This window comes from Tetrao urogallus (genome assembly GCF_951394365.1).
Source record: "Tetrao urogallus genome assembly, chromosome: 1".
Taxonomy (NCBI): Eukaryota; Metazoa; Chordata; class Aves; order Galliformes; family Phasianidae; genus Tetrao; species Tetrao urogallus.
Genome location: NC_136813.1, coordinates 66,484,637 through 66,512,003, shown reverse-complemented (window position 1 = coordinate 66,512,003; position 27,367 = coordinate 66,484,637). Strand labels below are relative to the sequence as shown.

The following is a 27,367-nucleotide window of genomic DNA, read 5'->3' as shown; positions in this document are numbered from 1 at the left end:
ATACATGGGAATAAATACAGGCATTTTAAGAGCTCCTTGCTTTTTGCCTTTTAAGCAAACTAATGCACTCCTTGTCATGTTAAGGTTGCAAAAACTCCTTTATCAGTCTCCACTTTTAAGACACTATACAAACTTTCTTGGAAAGGGCTCTATGGAAATTTCTCACATTTCCCGTTTATTTATTTATTTCAACTGTTGTCAATTTCCTTGCGCAGGTCAGAGAAGCAGTCTGTAAGTAGAATTCAGCCAGAATAGGCAAGCCTTGGTTGTGTAACACTTGACTTCCTGGGTCTCCACAAGTAGGAGAGATCATAGGACGGCTGGGATTAAAAAGGACCTCAACTCCCACCCAGCCCCAACCCCCAGCCGTTGGCAGGGCTGCCCCTCACCCCCCATACAATCGGCTACCCGAGCCCGCCGCGGCCTGCTGGCCGTGCCCGGCTCCGGCCCCGCCCCGCCGCTCTTATAAGGCCGCCCCGCCGCCCGCCCCCGAGGTGCGCGGAGCGGGACGTCGGGTCGTTGTTTTCGCGGCCATGGTGCTGAGCCCGGTGCTGGGGAAGCTGGTCAGTAAGCGGGTGGTGCTGGCCAGCGCCTCGCCGCGCCGTCAGGAGATCCTCACTAATGTGGTGAGTGCTGCCGAGCCGCTCTCCTTCCCTCCCCTCGGCGCGGGAGGAGGCCCGGCCCGGCTGTCGGTAGCGCGGGGCGGGCGGAGGCCGGCGCTCCTGCGGCTGCTGTATGTCTTCTGTTCCTGGGGCGAGCGCGGTGGGCGGCCGCCTGTTTATGTGAGCGGCCCCGGGGGGTGCGCTGCGGCTGCGTCGGCCTGCTCGGCGTGCTTCTGCTCTCAGAGCTCTCAGCTCGTTACACGTGCGTGCGTGAGTTAACCTGACCTTCTAGATTTCGATTCTGTTCCATCTTAGCACTTCTCTAGTTCAGCGTGTTTAAGTGCTCTCAGGTGATGAACAGATTAAAGTACTCTGCTAAAAGGCAGCATTGTTACTTCTGGTTTGTTAAAGAAAAGCTTAGAAGACCTCGATGCTACCTGGAGTAATTAAAAGGGTCAATCTGTTGCCCTAAATTCGTGAGATGAGTTATTACTGTTGTGGGGGGGTAAAGTAGCTACCCTTCTTCTTGCAAAGCACTTCTGAAGTATAAAGGAAACTTTAATCCTTCCAGAGCATTTGGTCTCTGGAGGCATGTGCAAGCTGGGACAGTAGACTGGCAGTAATATGAATATTATACCTTACTAATGAGGTTGCACCTCAAGTATTGTGTTTGTTTTGGGGCCCTTTGCAACAAGAAAAACATTGGAATCCTGGAGTGTGTCCAGAGAAGGGCAGTGTATCTGTGATGGTCTGGAGCACAAGTCTTATGGGGAGTGGCTGAGGGAACTGAGATTCCTCAGTCTGGAGAAGAGGAGGCTTTTAGTTTTCATTTTAGTGAGGTTGGGATCAGTCTCTTCTCTTGTGTAACTAGTGATAGGATGAGATGGAATGGCCTCAAGCTGCACCAGTGGAGATTCAGGTTGGGTGTTATGAACATTCCTTTTCCAAAAGAATGGTGAGGTGCTGAAATGGGCTGCTCAGGGAGGTAGCTGAGTCACCATCTGTAGAGGTGTCCAAGAAATGTGTGGATGTGTCACTGAGGGACACGGTTAGTGGGCATGGTGGTGAGGGGTTGATGGTTGAACTAGGTGGTATTGGAGGTCTTTTCCAACATTTATGATTCTATGATTACGAAATGTGTAATGTAATTACACAGGGTTCTTCATAGGAAAAGTCAGAACTTAAATGTAAAGGAAGTATATGGAGATTAAGAGAAGCATAGAGGTTCACATGTGCCAAGTTGTTAGCAATGTAATGACAGTTGGGTGTTGTAAATCTATGTGTGTCATCTGGAGATGGGAAGTAAGTACAATTTTTTTTATAAAGCCATCTACTTATTTTCTACTTACGTTTTTAATAGTGTATAACTACAGGTGGTAAATCTCACGTAAAAACATGCAGTACTGCTGCACAAGTACTGTGAATGGATTCAGTAAAAACTCTACTTATAGGAATAGACTAGCCCCAGGGTACATAAATTTGATACTGAAAAGAGCCCTATAATATTAGAAGCATATTTTTTCCCTCTTGTAAATGTAAAGGTAGGATGTTTTAGAGTGGGTAGAGCAGAAACTGAATTCATCACTTACCTGATGTGTCTTGGAGCAACTTTTAATGTGATTACGCTTTCCGTATTGCTTTTCTTTCTTTGTTACAGGGCCTACGCTTTGAGGTAGTTCCATCCTGGTTTAAAGAGACACTTGAAAAGTCATCTTTTGCAGCCCCTTATGAATATGCCATTGAAACAGCAAAACAGAAAGCTCTTGAAGTAGCAAACAGAATGCATGTGGTAAGTGTGGAATGTGTGTGTGTGTGGGGGGGGGGGGGGGGGTATAGGAAAGGACAGACTCTTTAGTAGGGTCTGTTGGGATTGGACAAAGGGAAATAGTTTCAAACTAAAAGAGGGGAGATTTAGTCTGGATCTCAGTAAGAACTGAGATAAAGGTGGTAAAGCACTGGAACAGGTTGCCCAGAGAGGTGGTAGATGCCTCATCTCTGGAGAGGTTCAAAGTCAGGCTGGACCAGGCTCTGAGCAGCCTGAAGTAATGTAGGTTTTCCTGTTTATTGCGGAAGAGTTGGACGGATGACCTTTGAGGATCCCTTCCTACTCAAATGATTCTTTGATTCTAAGTTGCCTATTTCAGCAATGAGATTTTTTTGTCTTCAAGTTTTGTGTTACAGTAACTTAATTTGCATGTACTTCTTAGGTAGTCTGTGAGTGCATCTTCCCCATTAAAAGGAAAATGGATGTTTTGTCACTTCTGATAGGTAGCATACTGAAATTTACTCACCTAAGCACAAGAAAGCCTAATGCCTTCAAATAAAGGTTTTGTCAGGTAGATGTGTTTTGCATCTTATATCAGCAGTGCACCTGTTCTGTCTTGGGATGAATAATTGGTAGTTCCTTACAGCGTCAGGTTTGTGACTAGCTCTTATCCAGACAGTTGCTCACTCCAGGAATTTGTTGACTGTGAATCCCATGGCTTTGATGTAGCTAAAAAAAAATAATTCAATTGAACAGTTGTGACAAGAGAACTCAGAATTCATAAGAATGAAGATGCTTGGAAAGCAGAAAAAGGAGACAATCTGCTGCTATTCTGTGATTCTGTAAAACACTGCAGAAGAAGGCTGACATACTCTAAAAAGAGTGAGAATCTAACAGTTTCATGTCTGTTATTCTTAAATATTATAAAATCTGTTACCAAATATGCAGTGTTGGTTGGATTTCTGCCCTTGTCTGCAACTGCTGTGTTTGAGCACATCAAGCTGTTCTTTACCAGAACCTTTTCAGGAGTCTGGCTGATGAGATCCTGTGAAGTATATTGTAATAATGTTTTATTACAACTCTGAAAGAGGAGTGTACTTGTTCAGCCTATACTGATGTCAGAAAACACTGTAAACCAACAGTGTTGCCAGATGTTACCATTATTTAAAGCAAATATTGCATGATCTTCAGTGTAAATTGTTATCCAGGTTTCTATCAACTTTTTTTCAGAGAATGATGTGAAATTAGGAGAGTGTGTATCAAACCCATGTTTGCAAACTGCCCTACACTGGCCTTTCCTGGGGCTCCCAGTACAGGAAGGACATGGAGCTCTTGGATTGGGTCCAAAGGAAGGCCACAAAGATGATCAGAGGGCTGGAGCAGCTCTCCTATGAAGAAATGAGGGAACTGGGCTTGTTTAGCTTGGAAAGGAGAAGGCTCCAGGGAGACCTCATTGTGGCTTTCCAATACTTGAAGGGAGCGTATAAACAGGAGGGGGAATGGCTGTTTACCAGGTTGTGTAGTGAAAGGACAAGGGGGAATGGTTTTAAATTGAGACAGAGGAGCTTTAGGTCAGACGTTAGGAGGAGGTTTATCACTCAGAGGGTGGTGATGCACTGGAACAGGTTGCCCAAGGAGGCTGTGGGTGCCCCATCCCTGGAAGCATTCATGGCCAGGCTGGATGTGGCTGTGGGCAACCTGGTCTGCTGGTTGGCGACCCTGCACATAGCAGGGGGGTTGGAATGAGATGATGATTGTGGTCCTTTTCAGCCCAGGCCATTCTATAATTCATTTCAAAGCAGTATGCTGGTGATAATGTTCGTTCAGATTTCTAAATGTGTTTTGAAAAAAGAGGTTTTTTCTGGAGAACAATCTCCTCCCTATAAACTTTTTTGTTTAAGAGTCAGAGTTGGAGACAAATTTCCTCTCTTGTGTTAAATAGTAGCTATTTACCTCATTAACATGCAAGTATCTGTAAGGACAGGTTACATACAGCTTGAAGCCAAGAAATTAAGGGCTATAAGGATTCTTTGTATGCCTATACTTCTCAGTTTCTTGAACTGTACTGTATGTGTTCCCCTGAGGAAAAGAATTGTAGCTAAAGAGAAATCATTCAGAGATCTTGACTATAAAAGCTGGTTCTAGAGGGCTTCAGGTCTACATACCTGTCCCCACTGCATAGGGTGCTTGCTGTAAAGGAAATCTAAATGCCCTTTCAAGATCAAATTAGCCTCTGGGAGTGCAGGCAGTCTTCTCCTGGATGTATTTGTTCATCAGTAATGTATTTGGGTGAACTTGTAACCTGAGATTAGTCTGCTCAACTCTCCTGTTTTATTCACTTTTGTGGTGTTATAGATGATTACTATTCTGTAAACAGTGCAAAAGGAGAAAGAGAGTCATGTTTTTCAGTTCCCTGTAAAGCCCTGCCTGTAAGTCTATCTGGTGAACTAATATTTTCTTGCCTTTTTTTTTTTTTTTTTTGAAGTATTTTATCCTTTCTACTTTTTTTTGAAACATACGTTCTTTCTTTATGCCTTTTCAGAAACACCTGAGAACACCTGATATTGTTATAGGAGCAGACACTATTGTGGTAAGAGGTCTTCCGAGCTTTAGCAATGTTTTAAACCATGACATGTGTAGAAAATACAAGCGTATTTAGGCTTAAAGTTGGGGTTGGAAAATGATTTTTCACTAACCAGTTGCACCTGAGGTGAGATGTGTTTTGATGTTTTGTACATGTATTACAAAGTCATTTCTTCCTAACAAGTCAATTTTTGCTGTCTTGAGTGCTCAAAGCCTCAGTACTATTCTTTCAGAGACAATAGTATCTGTATCTGTTTCTTGCTCTGCTCAGTAGTCTCATTTTGAAGATGTGGCTGAGAACTTATTTTAAGTCATTATTTTGAATCCTCAGTTTCAGACAACTAAGAACACAGCACAGTATCTCCATCTTTCTGTTTCAGACTGTGGATGAGCAGATCTTGGAGAAACCAGTTGATAAGCAAGATGCATATAGGATGTTATCAAGGTTTGTAATTCTACATAAAATTCAAAATGTGTACATTTGAGTTCTTTTAATGGGAGCTGTATAAATGTATATTGAGAAATCTCTGGCTGTATTTTTTTCTGATGATTTTAAATATCATAAGCCCGTTTTGTCTCTGAAAATTGGGTGTGTTTTTTCTCTTAGTCAAAGCTGCTTGTTCTTGCTCTTTCACTGCAGGGTGATGGGGGACTTAACAAACCATTTTGTTCTCATTTTAAATTCTGGAGTGAATTATTGCAGGACTTTCTGTATGCTTCAGTTAATACTGGAGGGGAAGACAGGGAGAGAATTATGATGGGGCAAAGAACAGAAGTAGTTTGAGGCTTGAATTTTAAAGAAGATAATTGCATGTATGAGAGAGTGATGCATGCTCATTGACACCTACTTTGAACTCCTAGTACCTTGTTTCCTTTCAAGAGAAATGAACGATGTCTTCAGTTTAAGTTTACTATTGGATAAGCGTTTGTCTAATTTGCTTCTCAGTAAGTAAGATCTAATACAGTCAGTAGTGAAATTGACTGGCTGAATGATTGAAGCTGGAAGGAACCTCTGGTAGGTCATTTTCTCCAGCCCATCTATTCAAGTAGGGTCGCATTGTGAAATTATAAGAAAATGTGTTAGTGTCTCAAACTGAAGCTACACTTGCAGTTTTGCTCCAACCCAGATTCTGCTTTATGGATTTATAGTTTAATTGAGGAAATTGTTTTGTTTTTTTTTTTTACTTCCATTGTTGCTCTCAGTGGATAGGCTGTCAGGCTTTTAAGCTTCTGCTTTTTTTTTTTTTTTTCTCCTGAAGGATATTTTTCTTTTCAAATTTAGTGGGTTTTTTTGTTCATTATCTTTAAAGAAACACTAACTGAATAACATAAATAAAACTAATAACATTATTTTTGAAGGATGAGATGTGGTGAGTCTGCTAGTCAGACAGTCTTGTGTTGTATGGGAAAGGAAAAAGAGGGTGCAGTACTTGATTCAGCAGTTTATAATGCAACTGAGGAGTCTGCCAGACAGAATACAAGGAGTTTGCCTGGGTCTGCAGTTTAGATGAAGGTCTAACCTTGAGTCTGTTGAGTTTCTGTAAGTCTGTTTTAGATTGCTTTTTTTGCACTGGTGAGTTAAACTGAATTTTTAATCCTTTGGGGCATGTTGCTAATTTAATAGTAGTAGGGCTTTTTGTTTTGGTCCTTTACTGCATAACAGTGGCATATGTTGCTAGTAGGAGATTCTTGGAAAAGTCTGCCCAGAGACCTCTTACTACTGTTTTTGCTTAAAATGATACCAAGTTTTTCCTATCAGTATGTAATGGGACTTTTTTTTTTTATGTTAATTGTGTTCTGAATGAATTGGAAAACGTTTGGGCAAGATATGTCCTCATATCCAAAGTATCAGATTAAAAATTTTTCATTTGAGGTTTCATTCTGCAATTAATCACACTGACTTCAGTGTGCGGTGTTAAGGGTGAGATGCTTCTGGTCACAGCACATGGTAGCCTGGCTAATCTCTTCAAAAATCTAACTTTCATGATACTTAGGATAGTTTAATTGCTTCTATATTCCACAAACTTGATGCCTTTACAATTATTCAGCCACAGTGTGGCACTCTGGAGCCACTAGAAGAGTGGCTGCCACTTCAGGCTTTCAGTGCTAGAGGCCTGCTCAGTGACCTAACTGCTTATTGGTGGTTTTCAGTGAAGGTACCTGTAATGGTAGCATAAATGTTGACTGGCTCTTTCTTATGCATTTGAAATAGTTGCTGCTTCTGTGTGGTGAATAGTCCTGCACCGCTAATTGCTTTCTCAAGTTGTGGATGTTGGTGTCAGTGGGATTTTAGAGTCTTGCCATAAATCTTAATTTTTTTTTTGTTGTGTTTTATTAATATCTTTTCACCCATATTGAACTAAGAATGTATTTGCTTATGACACTTACATCATGTTGGTGTTTTTATATGATCTGTTTTGGGGTGTGGCAATATAATCATGAAGAATGCTTTTGCTTGTGACAGGTTTTATAACTGTTGCTTAATACATGATTTTCCCTGACAGGTTGAGTGGGAAGGAGCACAGCGTTTTCACAGGAGTGGTTATTATACACTGCAGCAGTAAAGGTACCTCAGTTTAGTTTGTTTTCTTTTTACTCACTGTTTTTATGGGCAATTATTTGCATAAAGACTGACTTTCTCTTATATAGTCTGAATTGGTGTCTAACTCAGTGTGGGAATTACCTAATATTTAAACTAAAAGCTCGTCACAAAAGCTACCCATCTTACTGCATTCAGTTGTCATCGTCCTTTATGACAAAATACAAGCCTATAAAAATGCTCTGAGATCTATGGGACAAACTTAAAGATCAGTGTAAACTGGAGGAAATACTGTAACTGAAATTCAGGCACAGCAACTGTAGGGGGCCATATACCTGTATTTATCACATAACTTTTTCAGTGAATGATTGTTTTTTGAGCACTCTAATGTCAAAATTTGAGTGTTTAAAGGATTTCCTCTGATCGTTAATGTCAGTACTTCATTAGAGGAACTTGTATCAAAATCCTCTCTGAAATTTCAATGAATATGGTTTTATGTAGATAAATTCATTATAGCTTTGTTTTTATTGGAGTGGTTGTTCTAAAGTCTTGTAGCAGAAATAAGGTCAGTGATCCAACAATCTTATTGATGTTTGTACAGTAGAAACAGTAACAGCTGAAAAAGAAAATGTTTTCAAGTGGTCTGTGAGCAATCTAGGAAGAATAATGCCTTGTCTTGTTTAAGAGAAAAATAAAGTTGCATATACTGTCATTAGCGATGCTGATGACAGCTTGTCTCATCTGGAGTTTAGAAGTTGAAGCCATGGTATATTCAGATGAATATAAACATCTGAAGTCAGCGTATTCATCAAGTGATTCAGTAGAAGAGGTGTTCAGGTTTTTTTGTGGTTTTTTTTTTTTTTTGTTTGTTTGTTTTTTGTTTTTTTTTGTTTTTTTGTTTTTTGTTTTTTTTTAGAATTCATTTTTGTTTTAGTTGATAATTATAATGTGTTGCTAAGTTTTGCATTTAAGCTCCAGACAGAATTTTCATCAACATGTAGCATAGGAGGACTGGTTACTAACATTTTTCTCTAATTTCACCTGAATCGTGATGTTCTTTCAATGCTAACACCACTTGCAATTAGTGTACTGCGGATCTTCCTTTCACCTCCTGGGGAATTTCAACTGCTACCAGAATACAGACTAATGTGCACAGCAGTAGGAGGAGATGTGTTCGTCAGTCTTGTAGGAAAGAGTCAATGTGCTAGTGCATGCTCATTCTTAGAAGGCTGCTTTCTTTTGAATATATTTTGGTGCAGCCTTGCTCTGTAATCTTACTGAGTTCAGTGTACCCATGCATTATACTGTTGGAGCCCACACCCAGATATGCAGTGTTTCATAGCACACTTCACAGCACCTTTGTCTTACATCTACTTTTAGGAAAAGAAGGCTGAAATAACTCTTCTTATTTATTGAGAGAGATGAAAGACCACACTGCAGATGGCACTGCTGGATGTCTGCAGTACAGATGCAGCTGCACACTCAGACATATATATAATAGCTATAATTTTAACCATGTTGTGTTACGGGTTGTTTGTCAACACTCCTAAGTTAGAAGGATGTTTGCAACCTTTGTATTTGTTGCTGGATGTATATACTAGCAATTAGTTTTGCTAACTTGAGCATATTGTACGCAGGGAGAGCAAGCTCTTAGCTTACGGAGGGGAACACAGTGGTAGATGCTCTCCCAGCTTTCAGCTTTTACTGATGTGATGAGTATGTGCAAGGGGAAATAACAAAAGAGATCATTGTCCCTCAAACTTTTATTAGCTACTTCATGATTTATATAACTTTTTCTAAGTAAAATTCATATTCATAGGAGGTGTAATTAAACTGTTGCTCTCTAAACTGTCATTTTGATGTTACAATTTCTGTTTCTAATGAGATTTCCTCTCTGTAGATAATCAGCTAGAAACAGAAATCACTGATTTCTATGAAGAGACTAAAGTAAAATTTTCAGACCTTTCAGAAGAGCTCTTGTGGGAGTACATTCATAGTGGAGAGCCCATGTAAGTAAGACTCTAAGGCTATCTAACAGTACTTCAGAATAGATCTTGGGTTATATTACTAGCATGCAGCATAAAATATTTTGCCCTGGAAATTTTGTAATAAGAAGTCTTTTGGTATTTGTATTCTGTTGTTCCACCACTGCCACCTACACAGATATTTTTTTTATACTATTACAATTCAAGTAATTGTTTTTTTTTTTTTTTTTTAATGAAGACTTAGTCTTGTGTAATTTCTTAGAATTAAATAATTGCATGAGAAATTAAGAAATTGACTAATTTTTCTGCTGTTGTGCATCCTTCTTATCAAGAAAATAAGCAGCATGTAGTATTTTAAAGTCTGTGTCCCCAATGACCAAACTAATTCTAAAAGTATATAGCTGAGTTAAAATATGGACAAGGAAGGAGAGAAGAGCACTATCTCAAAGTGGACTGTGTGCCCAACATCTTTCTGATGGCTGCAGAAATATGGCTGTTCACTTTGGTTTTTTTTTTTTTTTTTTTTTTAACCCTCTCCTTTCTTCAATCAAGGATTTTTATTTTCTGACTGGAAGATATCTTCCTATTACTTCTGTACTTCTGTAGAAATAAGGCTGGTCTACATTAATTCTAACTAGGTTGTGATCCTCTAATGAGTGGATTTGGTTTCTGTTAGACTCTTTGAGCCAGTATTTTATTCTGTATGTTCCAAAAACTTAGAACTTGCTTTCATCAAATCTGCACTAAACTGTCAGCTGTCTTGTAGCAGTGTTCTTTTGAAAGCAGTTTGTAATTCTGTACAGTCTGGAGTTAATAGATCTGAGACTGACTGACCTTTGGTTTCAAAGGTTGCTTACTTAGGCTTTCAGGTTCAGATGTTAGTCAGTGTACCTCTACCTACCTTGTTCCGTAGGCGTGAGCAGTGAAAATGTTGGTTTACTGCACTTTATCTGGCTGCATACATAACATTATGCAATGAAATTTACATAATTAACTTAAAGGCAGATTAAATTCCCAAGGTTACTTGCTGTGAAATACATGTGTGTACTAGTGCCATGATGTTAGAGCACCTTGTTGCATACAGCTCTGCTTACATTTCCAAAAACCCGTGTAGAAATTAGGTAGGACTGAGTGAGATAGCACTGGATTTTGTAATTGAATAGGACTTTGAAAAAGAACAACTTCTTTTCCCCGATCTTCATTTTAGATATTACTCTGACTGAGAGCTGCAAGACACATGCTATGGTTGTTTGAGACGTCCCCTTAAGTTTGAGCTCCTTTTCAAGCTGATGTATGCCTAAAGATCCTTCAGCCTCTAGTGGAATAGGGGTAGGGGTCAAAATGTAACTGGGTGACTGAGTGGCAGTGTTGGTCTCAGGAATGCTTGCTGTTACTATCCTTGCCAGACAGGCCATGGAGGAAGCTGGGTGACCTATGGTAGTGCAGTTTGAATGCAGTCAGGTGATATACTTCCACGTAGGTGACTGTGTCACTTGGACTGGCAGAAACTTAATGATCTTAGGCTTAATCCTTATACTTAGTTATGACTTACAAATTGCAGCTTTGTGCTTAACTAGAATCCATCTCCAACTTGAGTAGACTAGTCTTTATTCCAGTCTCTGCAGTACTAGTGATTACATGTATTGTGCAACCTTTACTGTCAAACACATTCTCAACCTTAATTGATAGGTCTCAGCTTTCATTTTCTCTCCCCCAGGGACAAGGCTGGTGGATATGGAATCCAGGCCCTTGGTGGAATGTTAGTTGAGTATGTCCATGGAGACTTCTTGAATGTGGTGGGATTTCCTCTGAATCACTTCTGCAAAAAACTAGCAGAGTTGTACTATCCACCCCTTAAACATACCGTACAGCATACAAAGCATGACTCTATCCCTTCTGTGGACACTTTTGAGAGCCTAAGTGATGGAGAAAGTGAATCCTCAAGTTTCAAGGAACATAAACGTGCTAGCAAGTTGGACAGTCCCTCAGGAGTTATTTGTAACTCTGAAAACAGCTCTGGTGTCAGAACTGGTTCTGGGGTACCTTTGGAAAATCAGAATGGAGTATCAGACAGTGCAGCAAAAGTTCCATCTAAAATTCTAGACCTGATGGATGGCTTTAGAGCTTCAAAGGTAAGGAGGGGAGAAAAGTAAAACTAATTACTTTGACTGACACAATTGCTTTGTTGGAGGTAATTTGAAATGCTTGAGATGGAATAATAGTACAAAAGAACCACTGTGCAGAGAATCTAAGATAGCTGAAACTTCTGACACAATACAGATGTATTTTTTTTTGTATTTATTCTATCTACTCTATGAAACTTTAACAGCAGAGATAGTTTAAAAATATTCCTTCTAATTTGAAAGTGAAGAAGTCCATAGGACTGTTTTATTTTTTCCTTTTGCCCTTGCATGTTGGGTCTTGGGTATAAATGGTTAAACTGTGCTTCTAGGATGTCTGGAAACAGTACCTATCTGCTTTCTTCCCATATGTTCCTTTTGTCATGTTGTCTAATTAAATGCAACTTATGGAAGATTGATTTATCTTTCATTAGCTACATCAATGATTCTGTCTCTGGTGCATGTTGTAATTAGAATGCTCCAAAATAACAGTAATTTCAGAAATGTATCATGCAAAAAATGCATTCCACAGTGAAAGTAGAATGTTGTTGGGAAACTTCAAAAGGCTTTTAAATATAAATTTATCACTGAGGTTTTTTGTACTGAGTGCAATCAAATGGAAAATAACCTTTTATCAACACTACTAGGAAGGCTTTTTATGTGGTTTAATTACCAAGCTTATTTTAAATATGTGCATGCTTGTCATGTTTTTTTGTTTTTTTTTTCCCTTTTGAACTTGTAATGCTTAGTTTTAGAATTCTGGGGGAGATATTAAATTTTTTTATTTCCTGTTAAGGAAGTAGTTTTTTTTTTTATATACTCTTTTCATGTTCCAGTTGTTTATCGTATATTGCCTGGAGATTATCAGCTGGAGACACGTCTATGTAACACAGGCTACAAACTGAAGGTCACATGCTGTGAGGAGCATGTGTGGAGCAGCCAAGTGTAATGGGAAACGAATAACTGGGTGTTTTAAGTGCTACCAAGTTTTCTACTCAGAGCTCCTCTGTAGTGAAGAAGGTGAAGGAGAAATAGAACACTAGTCATTCTGAATAGATTACTGGTATCGAGTTGGTGATGTTTCAGGAAGAGATGAAAAAACTGCTCAAGTGACAGTGAAATGACAAACCTAAATGCAATTAAAAATAGCAGAGGAGGATACACAAGACAGTGAACAGTGGTTCAAACAGCAGAAAGTCACAGTTAAGCCTGTGAATTGGTGGCTACTCTTATTGTAGTTCTGGGCAATGCAGTTAAGTTATGATAATTAATAAAATCAGATGTACTTATATAGCCGGACAGTAGCAGTAGGTTGTTTCAACAGTATAGCAAAGGCTGAGGGTAGGCTTGTCAAGTAAGATGTATCCACAGAGAGCAAGTTTGAAGTACTTGAATGGATGAGATAATGCTTAGCACACCTTCAAGTGCAAGATGTGGAGAATTACCAGCATTCTGTAATGGCACATTATGTTTGCTGATTGTTGTGATCTGATGGCAAATTCAGTTCTGTGCAATGAAAGTTGATGGCCACTGTAAATAGAAGCAGGAGCTTTCATTTTCTAATAATCAGTGTAAAATCAGCACGGAATGCTGAAGTTTCATGTTGAGCTATTGGGGATTTCTTTTCCTGAGGCCTGAAAATATTTGTATAATACATTACTCATTGTGGATTACTTCTGTGGATAGACAAGTCTTACCTCCTCTCTTTGCACTTCAAGAATATGGATAAGAGCACAAAAGCATTTAGCTTCATAAAAGCTTCCAGGATCTGTTTCATTTTGTTTCTTGAGTGTTGTTGCTTCATAAAGCAGGCTGAAATCTCCTGCAGAGGAAGGAGGCATTGCCACCTACTTTACTATGAACAGCTGCTATTGCAGAACAGGAGATCAGGTTTGACCCTAATGCTAATCCAGTTCTCCAACATGTTCTGAAATTGTGTATTCTGATCTTTACTTGCTGTTAGGATATTTGTTTGCATTGTTTGTGAGCTTGGCATTACAGAATTGTAGAATGATTTATATTCTTAATTTTTTTGAATCTCTTCATTTCTGTAACTTCCAGGTCACATTAATTAGTTCAAAAGTTGGGCAGATCTTGAAAGTCAAATGGTTGTAGTATAGATGCACTTGGCTCAATACTGTGGAAGCCTGGATTCTAATAAATCCCAACTGTATGTTCTTATTAGAACAACAGAGGAAATGATAGAAAGGATGAAGATAATAAAACGTTTACACACTAACATACCTTTCTCTAAGTTATTTTTTTATTAAATCCTTTGTATTGTATCCTTTCTTCTTGGCTGACTGATTTTTCAAGTATATCACAGTTGGTTGCAGTTGCAGTGAAGTGTCTCCGTGATTGCTGTGTGTTCTTCCACTGTGCTCTACATGAATACCATTGTTTTAGGAATTTTAACATGCTTCTGAGTACTGAAACTGCAGTGTTTTATTTTCTTTGTGTTCCATGCGTGTCTTACTAAAGTGTGCATGTGGTAGAGTTGTACTTTGAAGTCTTATTCCTCTTTTTGGCCATAGTTTTTACTTCATGAAGACCAATCTTTCTAGAACTGAAGCTGCTACATTGCCTTAGTGGAACTTTACAGTTCCTTACATTTTACGTAAATCAAATTTAAATTGATCTCTTAGGCATTGGTTCACATGTTTAAATATATTTGGCTTAATGGAACATGCATATTGCTAGGTATATGCTAAATATCTGAATAAAGAGGTGCTCTTAATACAAACTCTGTAGACTGCATGCCAGTATATTTTGAGTTCCCTTCTCTCTCATATACCTCTGCCCCAATTAATGTTACTTAGCAAAGCTATTAGAACACTTAGAAGGGGAAAAAAACCTGTTATAACAGTTCTTAGGAGTTGTTATTATGTTGCACTTAAATAACAGTAATTATGTAGACTAATACTTCTGGAATGTCTGTGGCAAAAGTGTAGGTCCTTTGTTTCTTGACTGCAGTCTTTCAAATGCAAGTTTTGTGGTCTTTTTTTTTTTTTTTTTTTTCCTACATGTAGGCTCTGTTTGTAGCCTCTAAGCTGAAGGTGTTTGATTGTCTGAAAAAGAAAAGTCCTCTAAAGGCTGCAGATATTGCAGATGAGGTTGGAACTTCTGTGCATGGAACTGAAAGACTCCTTGATGCCTGTGCTGCTCTTGGTTTGCTGGAGAAAACACCACAAGGTGACTTTTTCTCATCCCTCCCATATTGTCAGTAACTTGGATTTGAGGTGGGGAGATTGTTGGGGTTTTTTTTGTGTTCATCATTAATAGCTGGAATTGTTCTGTTTAGGAGCAGGAATTATTTTATGAACACACTAGGTCTCCTTTGAGGAAACCTTGGATTGATGTTGTGTTCAGAGAGCAAAAGCAATCATCTCCAAGTTCTAGTAACTTTCATGGGCAAGTCCCAGGGAGCAGCATAAAAGCTCAGGTATACCATCTAAATAAGGACCGAGCCCGTTCTCCTCTGCAGCCATGCAGAGTCACAAACTTGAGTGGAGAATTGCAGATTTTATGAGGAGGGCTCTGGAATTTAAGCACCAGCTTAAATGCTAGTACACCTAACTTGCACAGTACTTGGAAGTGTATGTAGGTGACAGTCAGCAATAGGATTAAATTCTCAAATCTGCACTATATAAATTTTCATATGTATCATTTACTTTGTAATACTTGAGAAGCTGAAATGCCAAGAAAAAGAAATAAAGGATGCTTTCAACACTGTTAAAGGACAATGTGAAGGAGAAAGCACTAAAGTGGAATGTACTGGAGAATGCTTGAATTTAAGGGAAGAAGAGGCATCTAAAACAGAAAAAATGCAGTCAAGAATGACAAACTTCTAATGGTCTTCCTTGAATATCAGATGCATAGTTAAAATTCTCTGGATTATAAATATACAATGAAAATGTTCTTTGCATCCTTCAGCACCTACATTCATTTTAAAAAGAACGTCCTAAAGTGATTTTCATTCTCGAAGAATAAGGAGGCCTTTAGAAGTATTTCATAGAAATCGTTTTACAGTGAAACACCTTGTGATGCCCAAATCAGGATTTGGTGGCTCTTTAATGGCATTACAAGGTAATATGCCTTCAAATGTTAGCTGATGTCTATAAAGTGGTGGAACAAAACTGATTACAATTGTGCTCTTCCCTTAAGGTTATAGTAATACAGATTCAGCAAATACTTATCTGGCATCTGATGGTGAATACTCGCTTCATGGCTACATTATCCACTCTAATGACCATCTTTGGCCTCTCTTTACACACCTGGAGTCTGCTGTTAAAGAGGGAAGCAGGCAGAACCATCGAGCCTTTGGAAAGAAAACGGAGGATTTATTTAATGTAATGTAAACTTTTTTTTTTTTTTTTTTTTTTTCAAGACTCGTTAGACCAGAACTTATCTAGAGGGAAGTAGAAACCGAGCTGTTGAAGAATGTTCACAAATCTCAAATGCTAGAAATGCAGTATAACTTGCTAGTCGTAGATTTCTGTTCCCTTCAATTTTAACAGTGTAGTCTTAAGGCTCTAGAAACTGTGGAGCAATCGCAGAATAGTCTAGAAAACTTCAGTGCTGATAAAACTCAGATGGAAGTTCTGCCCATCCAGTTAACATGCCCTAGAACGACCTCTCAGTGTGTTTAATTAACTACTGTGTGGCCTTTCTGTTATACCAGGCATACATTAAATATGTATTTCTTCAGTTCCACTCAATTTGGCTTGTTACTGATGTGCATCCAGTGCAACCTGTTGTGCCTGTACATTTGAAGTTGTTTTTGAAGTATCATTCTGTTAATATAGGGGATGAATGATCCAGTCTACACAGGTCACTCTGAAAGTAATGCCTCCTATTTATTTCTGCAGAAACCACAACAGATACAAAGGGCACAATAACACTATTTGATAGAGCAAATTCTCAGCTAAAAACCACTATTTTTGAACAGTCGCCACCTTTAGCTATAAACTTTTGCTGGTGATGAGTATAAGCCTGTATGCTGCACTCATAAGTCTGTGTGGCCATCTAGAATGCTGCTTGTCTTTCACATCAATTTCACCACTGCTGAAATGCACCACCCACTGCCCCACTGTGCTCAAATCCACAGTTTGGTCTCCATAAACATTCAGCAAGTGTCCATGTTGCCATTGGTGTCAAGATGCCATTTTGTCAGACTGCCCATCTGCTGACATCTGTCATGTAACAACTGTTAACAGAATATTGGCAGAAAAGTTCAGCCTCTGCTACCATACTACTATCATCCACCTCTGATGTTGTAGGCCAACTGAATAAAATAAGGGGTGTTACTTTTGGTGCAGCCTTTGTTTTATCTAAGTTTGTAGTTTTATGTATACTTCAAGCTGGCAAATGTTGCCATTAAGAATTATAATCCTTTCCTTAATCTGTTTCCATCTCTGCAGCATTCCTTTCCTAATACTAGCCCAGGTGAGTCTCTTCAAACTGGGGTATCACTTAAGGTGATTCCTAACTCAGTAGTTCTAAACCTTGTAAAGCAGACTGAAGGCATAAATATTTGTGCCTGTTTAAGAAGAGCGTGGAGGAGATTTATATAAGGATTTCATTTTTAATGGCAGTGCTTCAGGCTACATCTTGATGTTCTTGATTTGTATTTAACTTCTAAGTGTTGAGGAAGCCAGTTTTCTAAAGAAAAATGTCTATACTCTTCCTGTGTAGTTAATGAATGAAGTAACAGCCTTTAAAGATTCTACGAAGTCCTTTTAGCCTAACATTGTGTCTATATTACTGATGGACAGAAGCTCCTTTAGGAATCCTTTAGAGACTGCTTTAAAGGGAACTTGGATTCTTTAAAATAACTGCTGTAGAAGTAATTCACACAGATTTAACCTACTTTAGTGTAGGTGAATTACTTTGTGTTAATCGAATTATTGACATGAGTTTTACTAGATGATGCTGGGCAGTAGTCACTACTAGTTCAGACCTGCACTTTCTACAGTACAGTACGTGTCCAAGCAGGATAGGCACTTTGTGGTACTATACATACCATAGCCTGTAGATATTCTACTTAATGATAGCTTTAAAGCAGTGTATAACTAGTGAGGTTAGTATGGAAGTGAGATGTGCTTTATGCATCACTTAGAAGCCTGAAGCATAAGGTTCTAGTTCTTCATAGTTTTTTAACTAATCTAAGACGAGCAGTATGATCTTTAACATTGCTGTTTTAAAATTATAGCCCAATATTCTCATGTGATAGGAAAACAATTAAAATAAATGCCAGAATTGCATGAAATCAGTTTGAGTATATCAAGAGGAACGATCATAGAATGAAAATGCAGTCTGTTTGTCTGCTTTAAAGACATACTGCTGTGGTGCAAATTCCTTAATGTATATCTAAGGCATAGAATTGCATTAAAAACACTCCAGATTACCTCTTCTTCCTGCTATGCTACCTCAGTAGCAATCATGTAGACAGATACAATTTAATAACCCTTAGGCTAACCAAGACCAAGCTAAGTGTGTGTTCTTTGAGACATACTACAAAAGATGTCTAGATGACAGTTAAAGGGTGCAAAAATGTGTTCATCACTACACTGAAGCAATTGTAACCAGCAAAGAGCTTGCATGAGCAACCAGGCAATGACAGTTTGATCTATTTTTAATTTCAGAATTCTCGTTAATATATTAGTGCACCAACTGCCTTGATTGAATGTAACTTTAGTTACAGTAATAAAATCTGTTTACATTACTTGTTTTTTTTTTTTTTTAATTTCTTTTTCATTTTTAGGACTATTATCAGAGCCAGGAAGTGAAGCAGCGTTTTATGGCTGCCATGCACAGCATTGCCCACCTTACAGCAAGAGACGTGGCTACAGCATTTGATCTTTCAGAGTTTAAGACTGCTTGTGATTTAGGAGGTATGGTCTGTAGTTGAGCCTGTGTGCAAATTTAAGGGAAAAAGCTTGCTTTCAGATTCATATTTTACCACTTACGTGGGAAAATGTGTATGTTTTCAGTTGGATAAAATTGGCTACTGTTAATTTTTTGGTATTGTAATGTCAGAATGAAAGGACTTAATGCAGTTAACTAAAAGCAAAGTTATTTAAATGGTAGTTGAGTGACTTCATGGTACTTGAACAATTTGAAGTGAATATGTGAGTTATGTAGCGATGCACAGCTCAACACAGAAAACAAAGTTTGTGGCTTTGCTGGTAGAATCTTCCAGTGCTGGTATGTCAGCCTTTAAACTGCTACAAGAAACATTTTGGACTGTCTTAGAATGGGCTGAGTACTCCTGTGGTTATGGTGTTTTACCAATTAATATCTCAGATGACCACCAAAATGTTGAAGGCCAGTGATGGATGTGAAGAAACTCAGTGTTTTTTTTGTTTGCTTTTGTTTTTTATTTTACCCTGTGCTTAGTGTGGCAAAAATAAAATATTTAGGGAGAGTGTCTTGTGCAAGAAGAAAGCATCACTTAAGGTCTGAGGTATTGGATAGCATTTCAGAGTAATTAATAAAATACTGATGGCTACCTTTCTCACTTGTGCAGAGACTTCAAGAGCTCATCCATATTCTTCACTGTCCTGGAGACTGTCTGTCAAATTTCTGCTCTTGGTGCTCTGTGTATAGTAAATAATTTGTGGGTAAAGAACACAAACTATAAGTCCATTAATGTTCCAGAAACAAACAAACAAACAAAAAAAAATCCCAAGCAAGAATAAGACAGCAAATACAAAAAAAAACAAACAAACAAACAAAAAAAAAAAACCCTGAAGTAGTGCTATCAAAGGCCATACTAACAAATCTATGATAGAGTAGGGAATAATAACTATACTGGCCAAGCTTTGAGGCATTGTTCTATCCATTGGAAGGTGCTCTTGATCGAATTAACTGTGGATATTAGTACTGAAATATTAACTATTGGCTGCCTCTACTTCTGACTTGATGTTTATGTCCTCTTAATGTTACATACAGACTTATCCTTAAAAATCTATGCAGATGGTGGGAGAGAAGATTTTGAGTTTCTCTAAACTTCCAACAGGTTGTACTGGAGCTCTGGCTCATGAATTAATACGAATATATCCAAATATGAAGGTCACAGTGTTTGACCTTCCAGAAGTCATTGCAAACAGCTCTTGCTTCCAACCGTCAGAACAATGCACAGCTCCAGTGACATTTGTTTCAGGTAAGCGTAACATTGCCATTTATTTTGTATCTGTTATCCTCCAGCAGAGGGCGGTCTCTTTTGCTGCAGAAAATGGTGTGCTGCCTTGCTCCAACCCCAAATCTGACCTGGTACAATGCAGCATTGGCTCACCCATGCTAAACAGAGGCACTGTACTTCTCAAGCCTGTAGGAACAGAACCAAACAGTAGTTGGAGAGTGGCAGTAAATGAAGTGTGAATGGAAGTAGAGGCTTCTTGTATGCCTGTGTCTTTGGCTTTTCTTATCTAGGTAAGATCAATATGGTTATTACAGAAGACTTCAATCTCCTCTTGCTTTAGGCTTTCTCTCCATTTCTACATATAACAGAATTCTTACTTTTGATCTGCTCTGCTCTTACACTGATTTCTAGCTAAGGAAAGAATAGTGTATCAGTACTCCTCTTCAGGCTTCTTACTTTACCTCTGCTGAAACTTCTAGTTTCATCTTAATATTTTTATTTTCTGCTGTAGAACTATACTAACTAAAATGAAAAATACTAACTCTGCATTTCAACAGGTGACTTTTTCACTGATGACCTTCCAGAAGCAGATCTTTACATACTTTCGCGTGTTCTTCATGACTGGCCTGATGAGAAGATTCATGTACTGTTAAACAAAATATCAACTGTTTGCAGACCAGGTAGGTTTTTAATCTCTTATGATTACAGGTGCATATTAATGCACAGTCATAATCATAAGTTCATATTTCAAAATGCATATTCTTGTCCGATCATAGCAGCCTTTGCTTATATGCTTATGCTTGCATTATAGTAATGCCTCAAAAAAAAATCCAAATCTACTCATAGAATGATTTGAAATAAATCCTTGCTGTAGTTGTGGATTTTACAAGGAAGTTCATCTCCTTTATCTCTACTACATTCAACCTTTTTTCAAAAGACTATCATCAAATTACTGAAGCATGCACTTCTACCTGTACAAACAAGCAAGCCAATTGAAGATGCTGCCCGTTAATCAAGGACAGGCAGTTGTTGCATGTCACTAGTGTCTAGAGTAGTGGAGTTCAGAACTACTATATGATGGGATTGCTTGAAAAATATGTAGTGTTGTATTTTCAACTATGTTTTGATAGTATAAAAGATCAAAGGGGAAGCCCTTTAAACAAAAAGCAAGGGAAAAGCCTTCCTGCTTTACTCAACTGATTCCTCAATCCAAGAGGATTAACAGTAGCTATGAAGTTTGTTTCATAGGAGAGCATTCAAAACAAGATCTAGGCTACAAAGCATAATCTTGTTGCACAGAATTGTATGGGTAGGAAGGGACATCTGGATATCGAGTCTAGTCCCATTGCTAAAGAAGGTTCCCTACATGTAGGTCACACAGAGGTGTCCAGATGGATTTTGAATATCTTTAGAGAGAGAGGCTCTAGAACCTCTCTGGGCAGCTTGTTTATAAACTACAAAAGAAAACTGGATGGCTGTCTTTCCTTATTTGAAGACTGGGATATGACAGGAAAGAGTTGCTTGGTTCAAGTGGTAACAAGACAGTTTAAAAATCATGTTCAGGAAGTGGTCTAAACTTCACTAAAGTAGAAACAGTACTCAAAGCTCCACCTTTCCCCTAACAACTAATAGTTTTTTTCCAGGAAGAGATGATTGAAAGTAAACTTTAGTTACTGATTACCCCTGAAGCCCATTAAAACACTGTTTTGATGGGGGACCTGTATGTAAATGTCTCTGAACAAAACACTAAAAATGTGAAGCTAGAAATACTACTGTAGTGCTTCTGGTTGTTCTGGAAATGCAGGAAGTGCCTTGCTAGTGGCAGAAACTGTGCTTGATGAGCAGAAGACACACCCTCCTAGAGTTGTACTGCAGTCTCTGAGTATGACTGAAGGCAAACAGAGAAGTGGCTCAGAATATAAGCAACTGCTGGAGAAATATGGATTCACAAATACACAAATTAAGATCACAGGCAACTTACTAGATACTGTTTTGTGCTTCAAGAAGGGTCAGTCATCTTGGCATGCACAGAAATAGCATGAGATGCTGAATTGTTTTAACGTGTGCAATGTACCTATCATCAGCCAACATTTTCAGTTTAGGACCATTTTGACCCTTTATATGAAACATGGATGTTGTAAGCATTGAATAAAAGGTTAAACTCAATCCTGTACAAGCTGTAGTCCTTGGGATTGTAGTAGTCTTTGCTTTTCTATGGGACTTTACTGGGAAGCACTTCAAGGATGCCATTTTATGCTTTTTTTTTTTTTTAATTTGCTCCAAAGAAAGGCAGCCATGTTCTAATTGAGTTCCTGTAGTAGTTGTAATGTCATAGGAACTTCAGTAGCTTCTAATTTCAAGGGACAGTATATACTCACACAGACTCCACTTGAGTTGTTTCTGTTGGTTCCTGTCAGATTTGTTCTTTTTTGAAAATTTTTTTAGTATTGTTAAATGGCTATTTATACTTTGCCTCATTTGAGATGAATTTTAGGTTTTATACAGCTTTTCAAAGGTCTGTGAGTAAAAATTTCTTTGTTCCAGCTTTTAATTAAAGAAATATGTTCTCCACCCTCTCAAGTACTTTGTCTCTAATGTCACAACTTTTAATTGTTTTCTTTCTGATACTATAGTCATATTTACTATTTCTATTTCAAATGTCCTTTGTAGTAGAAGCATTCCTAGAGATTAAAGCTGTACTTTCAAACTAGCTTTCTCTTCTATCAGTTATTACTTTCTTGCCTGTCGCATTTCTGAAGCAACTGTCGCATTTCTGAAGCAATAATCCTGATGAGCCAACCTCAGCAAATAGTTTGAGCAAGGTCAGGAGTTGTATCTGCCTGCTAGACTCAGTCTTGTTATTTAATCAGAAGTTACTTTGCTCTTTGAACTCTTGAGTAAAGCAAATGTACTACAGTGATTCATTCAGCTCATCTAAGAGACATATAGTACAGAGTGTTTCTGTAGAAAACTAGGGGAATGCCAGATTTCTTCCAGACAGGGGTATGTAAATCTTAGCAGAAGCTTTTTATACATGAAATTTTTTTTATTTCATCTGTATAGATGTTTGGAGAGAGGAGATGTCAAACTACTGAATGTATTTGAAACAGCTTTATTTTCTGTATTGATACAAAGTTTGCCATTATGCTTAAAAGGTTTATATTTTAAAAGACTTATTCCAGCAATTCATTTTTCTGTTTGTTATTCATCAAGTTTATGCTATACATCAGGCTGTTAGAAGATGTTTGAGTCAGAGCACAGCACTCTTAAAGCTGGCACATTTATTACGGTCAGACTGAAATTTGTACCTCTAAGTACTGTGTACTTAATGGCTATAAAACTTGACTAGTACATGTGGCTACCACATCATCTCAGTGTACTCTGTTATTTAAGTGCAGCATTTTATACAGAATGAGACTTAATTCCTTGAGCATGGTGACTGTGGTAATATACTAACACAGCTCTATTGGGCAAGTCCAGTGGAAGCAACCAGGATGGCCCAGGTGCCACAGTATGTGGCTTGCAGCTTTGACAGAAATGTGCTTCAGTCTGGTGGTTTTAGGAGAATCCTGCCTATCACTGCCAAAGAAACAGGTACCAAAAAGACAGAGCCAGGCTCTTTCCTATGATGCACAGCCATGGAATGAGGGATGATGGACACAATTGGGAGACCATGACTGGATAACAAGCTGGGGAAAAATCATTCATTAAGTATTGGAGCAGATTGTCCAGGGAGGTTGTGGGATCTCTGTCCTTGTATGTCTCAAGATCTGAGGATAAAGCTCTGAGGAAGCTGATGTGATTGTAGAGCTGCTGCACTTCAAGCAGGAAGGCGGAGCAGAATTTGCCTGTCATCCATTTCAACTCAAGCTATTCTATATTTGATATATTCCATTAATGTGAGGAATGGTAAATTCATCATTTCTCACTGATGTTCAAAAATTTTTTTTCTGGAAAAGGCTGGTATTGTTTCTGACTGGACAGGGTGGATTTAATGGTGTTACACTGAAAAGATTTCCTGAGCAGTGGGGTGAACAGGGGAATTCGGGCATAAGAATGAAGACACAAAGAATGTAGGGATGAGTTTTAGAATGCAAGTGATTTTCTGCCAATAAACCTTATAGGTTTTTTTGCTTCTCTTTGGGAAGTGACATTCAGCTATGCCTTCTTGAGGGTGCTGTCTTATCCACATTCTGTGTTAACAAATAGTTCAGATGAAATCTGGTACACAGTAATTTTTTTTTTTTTTTTAAGTGGAGGATCATGGGGATTTAAAGAATAATAGATGAATGAGGAGAAATTCAGAATTTGCTCACTGAGCAGTGTGGTGAGCAAGAATCCTTGAGGAGGATAGAAGGTGTAAGTTTGTAAAAGGAAAACAGAAAAAACTTGATTGACTGTCATGGTTCAGTCCCTGTTATATTAAAATATTGACCACTTTACAGCTGTTAACCAGTATTTGTGGCTGGAAAATAAATGGCACAGTATTGTAACTGAGCCACCCAGCATAAAATCTTTGGAAGAGGTATTGAGTGGCTGAGCCCCTTTGTGTAAGCGCTCAGTTAAATTCTGAATCTGTTAGCTGTCTACAGGATAGTGAAATTATTTCATGTGTTTAAAAAATAATTTAAAAAAAATTGGGGGACTGGCAATTTTTTTGCATCTTTTGGCTGGAAGTTATGTGTTTGCTAAACACTTATAATACGGATTAAATGATGTTCTAATTTAGAAGAACCTATTCTGAACCATCAATTTTTATCTAGAAAATCATGCCAAATTTCCTTCATCAAAACATATTTCCTGAAATGGCTGGAAGTCAACACTGTTTCTATTCCTCGTGAAGAAATTTCAATTACGTTAGCAAATTTCCATCAATTGTAGAGGTATGTTTCCCCCGTGGTAATTTAGCTTACTGTGCCTGACATTTGAAGGCGTTCTTCCCAGACTGGTTGTTCTCTCCAGGTATGTTTTTTCAGATTATCCTGACGCTGTCTGTGAAAGAAAACTGCCTTTTTTCTTTTTTTGGCTTGTTTGGTTTGCTTTTTACAAAAGTTGTAATGGATATGTTTGATAACTAGCTGAAATACATCTGTATTAAAGCATTCAGAAATTAGGAAGATCATATGGGTGAGAAAGAATGTAGGTTCAGGTTCACCTCAGACACACCTGGCAAATCCTTTTTCTTTGTTAAGCACCTGTTCACCACAGGCTTGAGGCTGCATTTACTGAGGTTAATAATGACATGGTGATGAAGCAGAGTATTTATTAATAAGCTTTCAGAAGGACTTTTATGACACCTGATAGCAACGTAGAGGTCTCAGCTAGCAATATTATCCTCAAGTCTTAATCTTTTCTCTAAGAAGCTGCAGTCTTGTCGTAGAATCACTGAATATTCTGAGTTGGAAGTGAGCTATGAAGCTCTTCAAGTCCAACTTCTGGCTATGCACAGGACCACCCAATATTCAATCCCTGTGTTTGAGAGTGGTGTCCAGACACTCCTTGAGCTCCAGCACTCGGGGCCGTGCCCACAGCCCTGTGCATCCCGTTCCCCGCCCACCGCGCTGTGGTGCAGCCCCTTTCCCTGACCCCCAGCTGCCCTCCCCTGACAGCTCCATGCCGTTCCCTCGGGCCCTGTCGCTGTCACACAGAGCAGAGCTCAGCGCTGCCCCTCCGCTCCCTATGAGGAGCTGCAGCCGCCATCAGGCCTCCCCTCAGCTCCTCTGCTCTGTGCTGAGCACAACGAGGGGCCTCAGCTTTCCCTCTGATGCCTTGCCCTCCACATCCCTTACTGTCTTCGTAGCCCTCCTTTGGATGCCTTCTGATAGTTTTATGTCCTTGTATTGTGATGCTCACTACATGCGTTGAGGTGTGGTTATGTTTAATTGTGTTCTTCATTGTTTGCTAAGTGTCTGAGATGTACTGGTTGGAATGACAAAGGGGTTGTCTTCAGGGTCAGAACAAAACACTAATCTCGTGCAGCACTTAATAGTAAGATCACTGCAGCCATTTTGATCTGAGTTGGTGGTCCTTACCTCTACTGTGCAAGGAGAAACTACTACCACATAAAATGCCAGTCTCAGAGACAGTAAAATAGTGCATGTTTTGTCAGCAGAGCCCTCATTCATGTCTTCCCTGTCCCATTCATGGGTCTGAAGATGGAAGAAGAGGATGTGTGTGAACAAATTATTCGAGTTCTGCCCTTGATCACTCCCACCAGAAATATCATATAAAAACAAACAAACAAAAAACCTGGCTGCTTTGTGGCTTCTGTAATGCTTGCCATCCACTGTTTGTCCCCTTGGTACAATTTAGCAGAAATTGTCTGGTTGATAGTGGGTTAGTACTGTTGTATGCATTTGTTTTTGAATTAGGCTGTGGGATTTTGCTGGCTGAAATGGTATTGGATGATGAGAAGAAGAACAGGAGCGCAGCTTTGCTTCAGTCTTTGAACATGCTTGTGCAGACAGAGGGAAAGGAAAGAAGTGGCTCTGAATATCGAGGCTTACTGGAACAACATGGATTCTCTAAAGTCAAAATCAAACTGACAGGAAACTTGTTAGATGTTGTTCTCTGCATTAAGGTATAGGAAAAAAAATATTTAGTCATAGAATCTGGATTATATTTGATGTTTTGTAATCATACAAATATATTCTGTTTCCCAATAATGTAAACAATAAATGCTTTGTTTTTTGAAGTTGCATTTAAAAAGGGGAAGCAATTGATTGCATTTATTTTGAACTTGAGAAGCTTTCAGTGTTCAAAAATAACAGTTCTGGCATGATTTGATGGCACTGAAATTGTAGTCACACAACACAATACAAATCAGAAATGTGCTGTTAGCAGCTCCACACATTGACATTGCTGAGAAATCAGTTTTTCCGTAGTGGATGCAAATTGAGTCCAACTTCTAGATGAACACTCATCACTTCGTCCCTGTTTCATAAGGTTAATGCAGGTGTAGGTACAGTTTCAATACTCCAATCACAGCCTTTTTAATACTATCTTTATTTTACAATTTCTACTGTATAAAAAAAAAAAAAAAAAAAAAAAAAAAGCCATTGCCTTTTTCTACCCTGCCTATAGCTTTGCATTTTGCTTCCCTTCTTTTATATTCTTCATATACTTTGCATTTTTTTTTTTTTTTTTTTTCCAGTATATATCTTCTGCTATTCACTGTCTGCTATTTCACAGCCTACTGTTTGACTAAAAGGAAATGTTCCAAATACAGTCTGGAGTAGTTTCTCCCTTTTTGCTCACCTCTTTTCCTCGTTGTTCCACAGCTGTCTCTGCTATTTATACAGTTAGAAACTATCAGGGCACAGCAGGATTTCAAACAGCTGGGCTTATTGCATATATAGAGACAAAGTTTAGCTTGAGATGCTAGAGCTGCTACCTGTCCCTACCATAACTCTTCTGCCCTTTTACACATCCAGAACTATTTCCCAGACTGCCTTCTCTTGTCCTTTCTCCTTGATTACAGTGCTCCTTGACTGTAAGGCCTGTCTTCTTAGTAACTCAGTCAGAATGGTCACATTGCTGTAGTTGTTAGCTACAGGCTCATGTTTTCTCCACTGAGCTACTTGCATCATGTTGGGGGCTATGGAAATAATTTGCCTAAGGAAAGAAACAC

At 38.6% G+C, this 27,367-nt stretch overlaps 1 protein-coding gene across 1 annotated transcript; it reads left to right on the top strand.

Moving 5' to 3' along the window:
- Nucleotides 1–533: 533 nt before the first annotated feature.
- On the top strand, nucleotides 534–26,340 carry ASMTL (acetylserotonin O-methyltransferase like; the record flags this gene model as incomplete). The annotated part of the gene is made up of 13 exons (XM_079549648.1): nucleotides 534–626; nucleotides 2,260–2,391; nucleotides 4,910–4,957; nucleotides 5,331–5,395; nucleotides 7,455–7,516; nucleotides 9,390–9,498; nucleotides 11,192–11,606; nucleotides 14,624–14,786; nucleotides 15,759–15,943; nucleotides 18,358–18,487; nucleotides 19,615–19,758; nucleotides 20,295–20,417; nucleotides 26,109–26,340. The coding sequence occupies 13 exons, from the start codon at nucleotides 534–536 to the stop codon at nucleotides 26,321–26,323; spliced, it is 1,884 nt and encodes a 627-aa protein (XP_079405774.1). The 3' UTR covers nucleotides 26,324–26,340.
- Nucleotides 26,341–27,367: the final 1,027 nt, after the last annotated feature.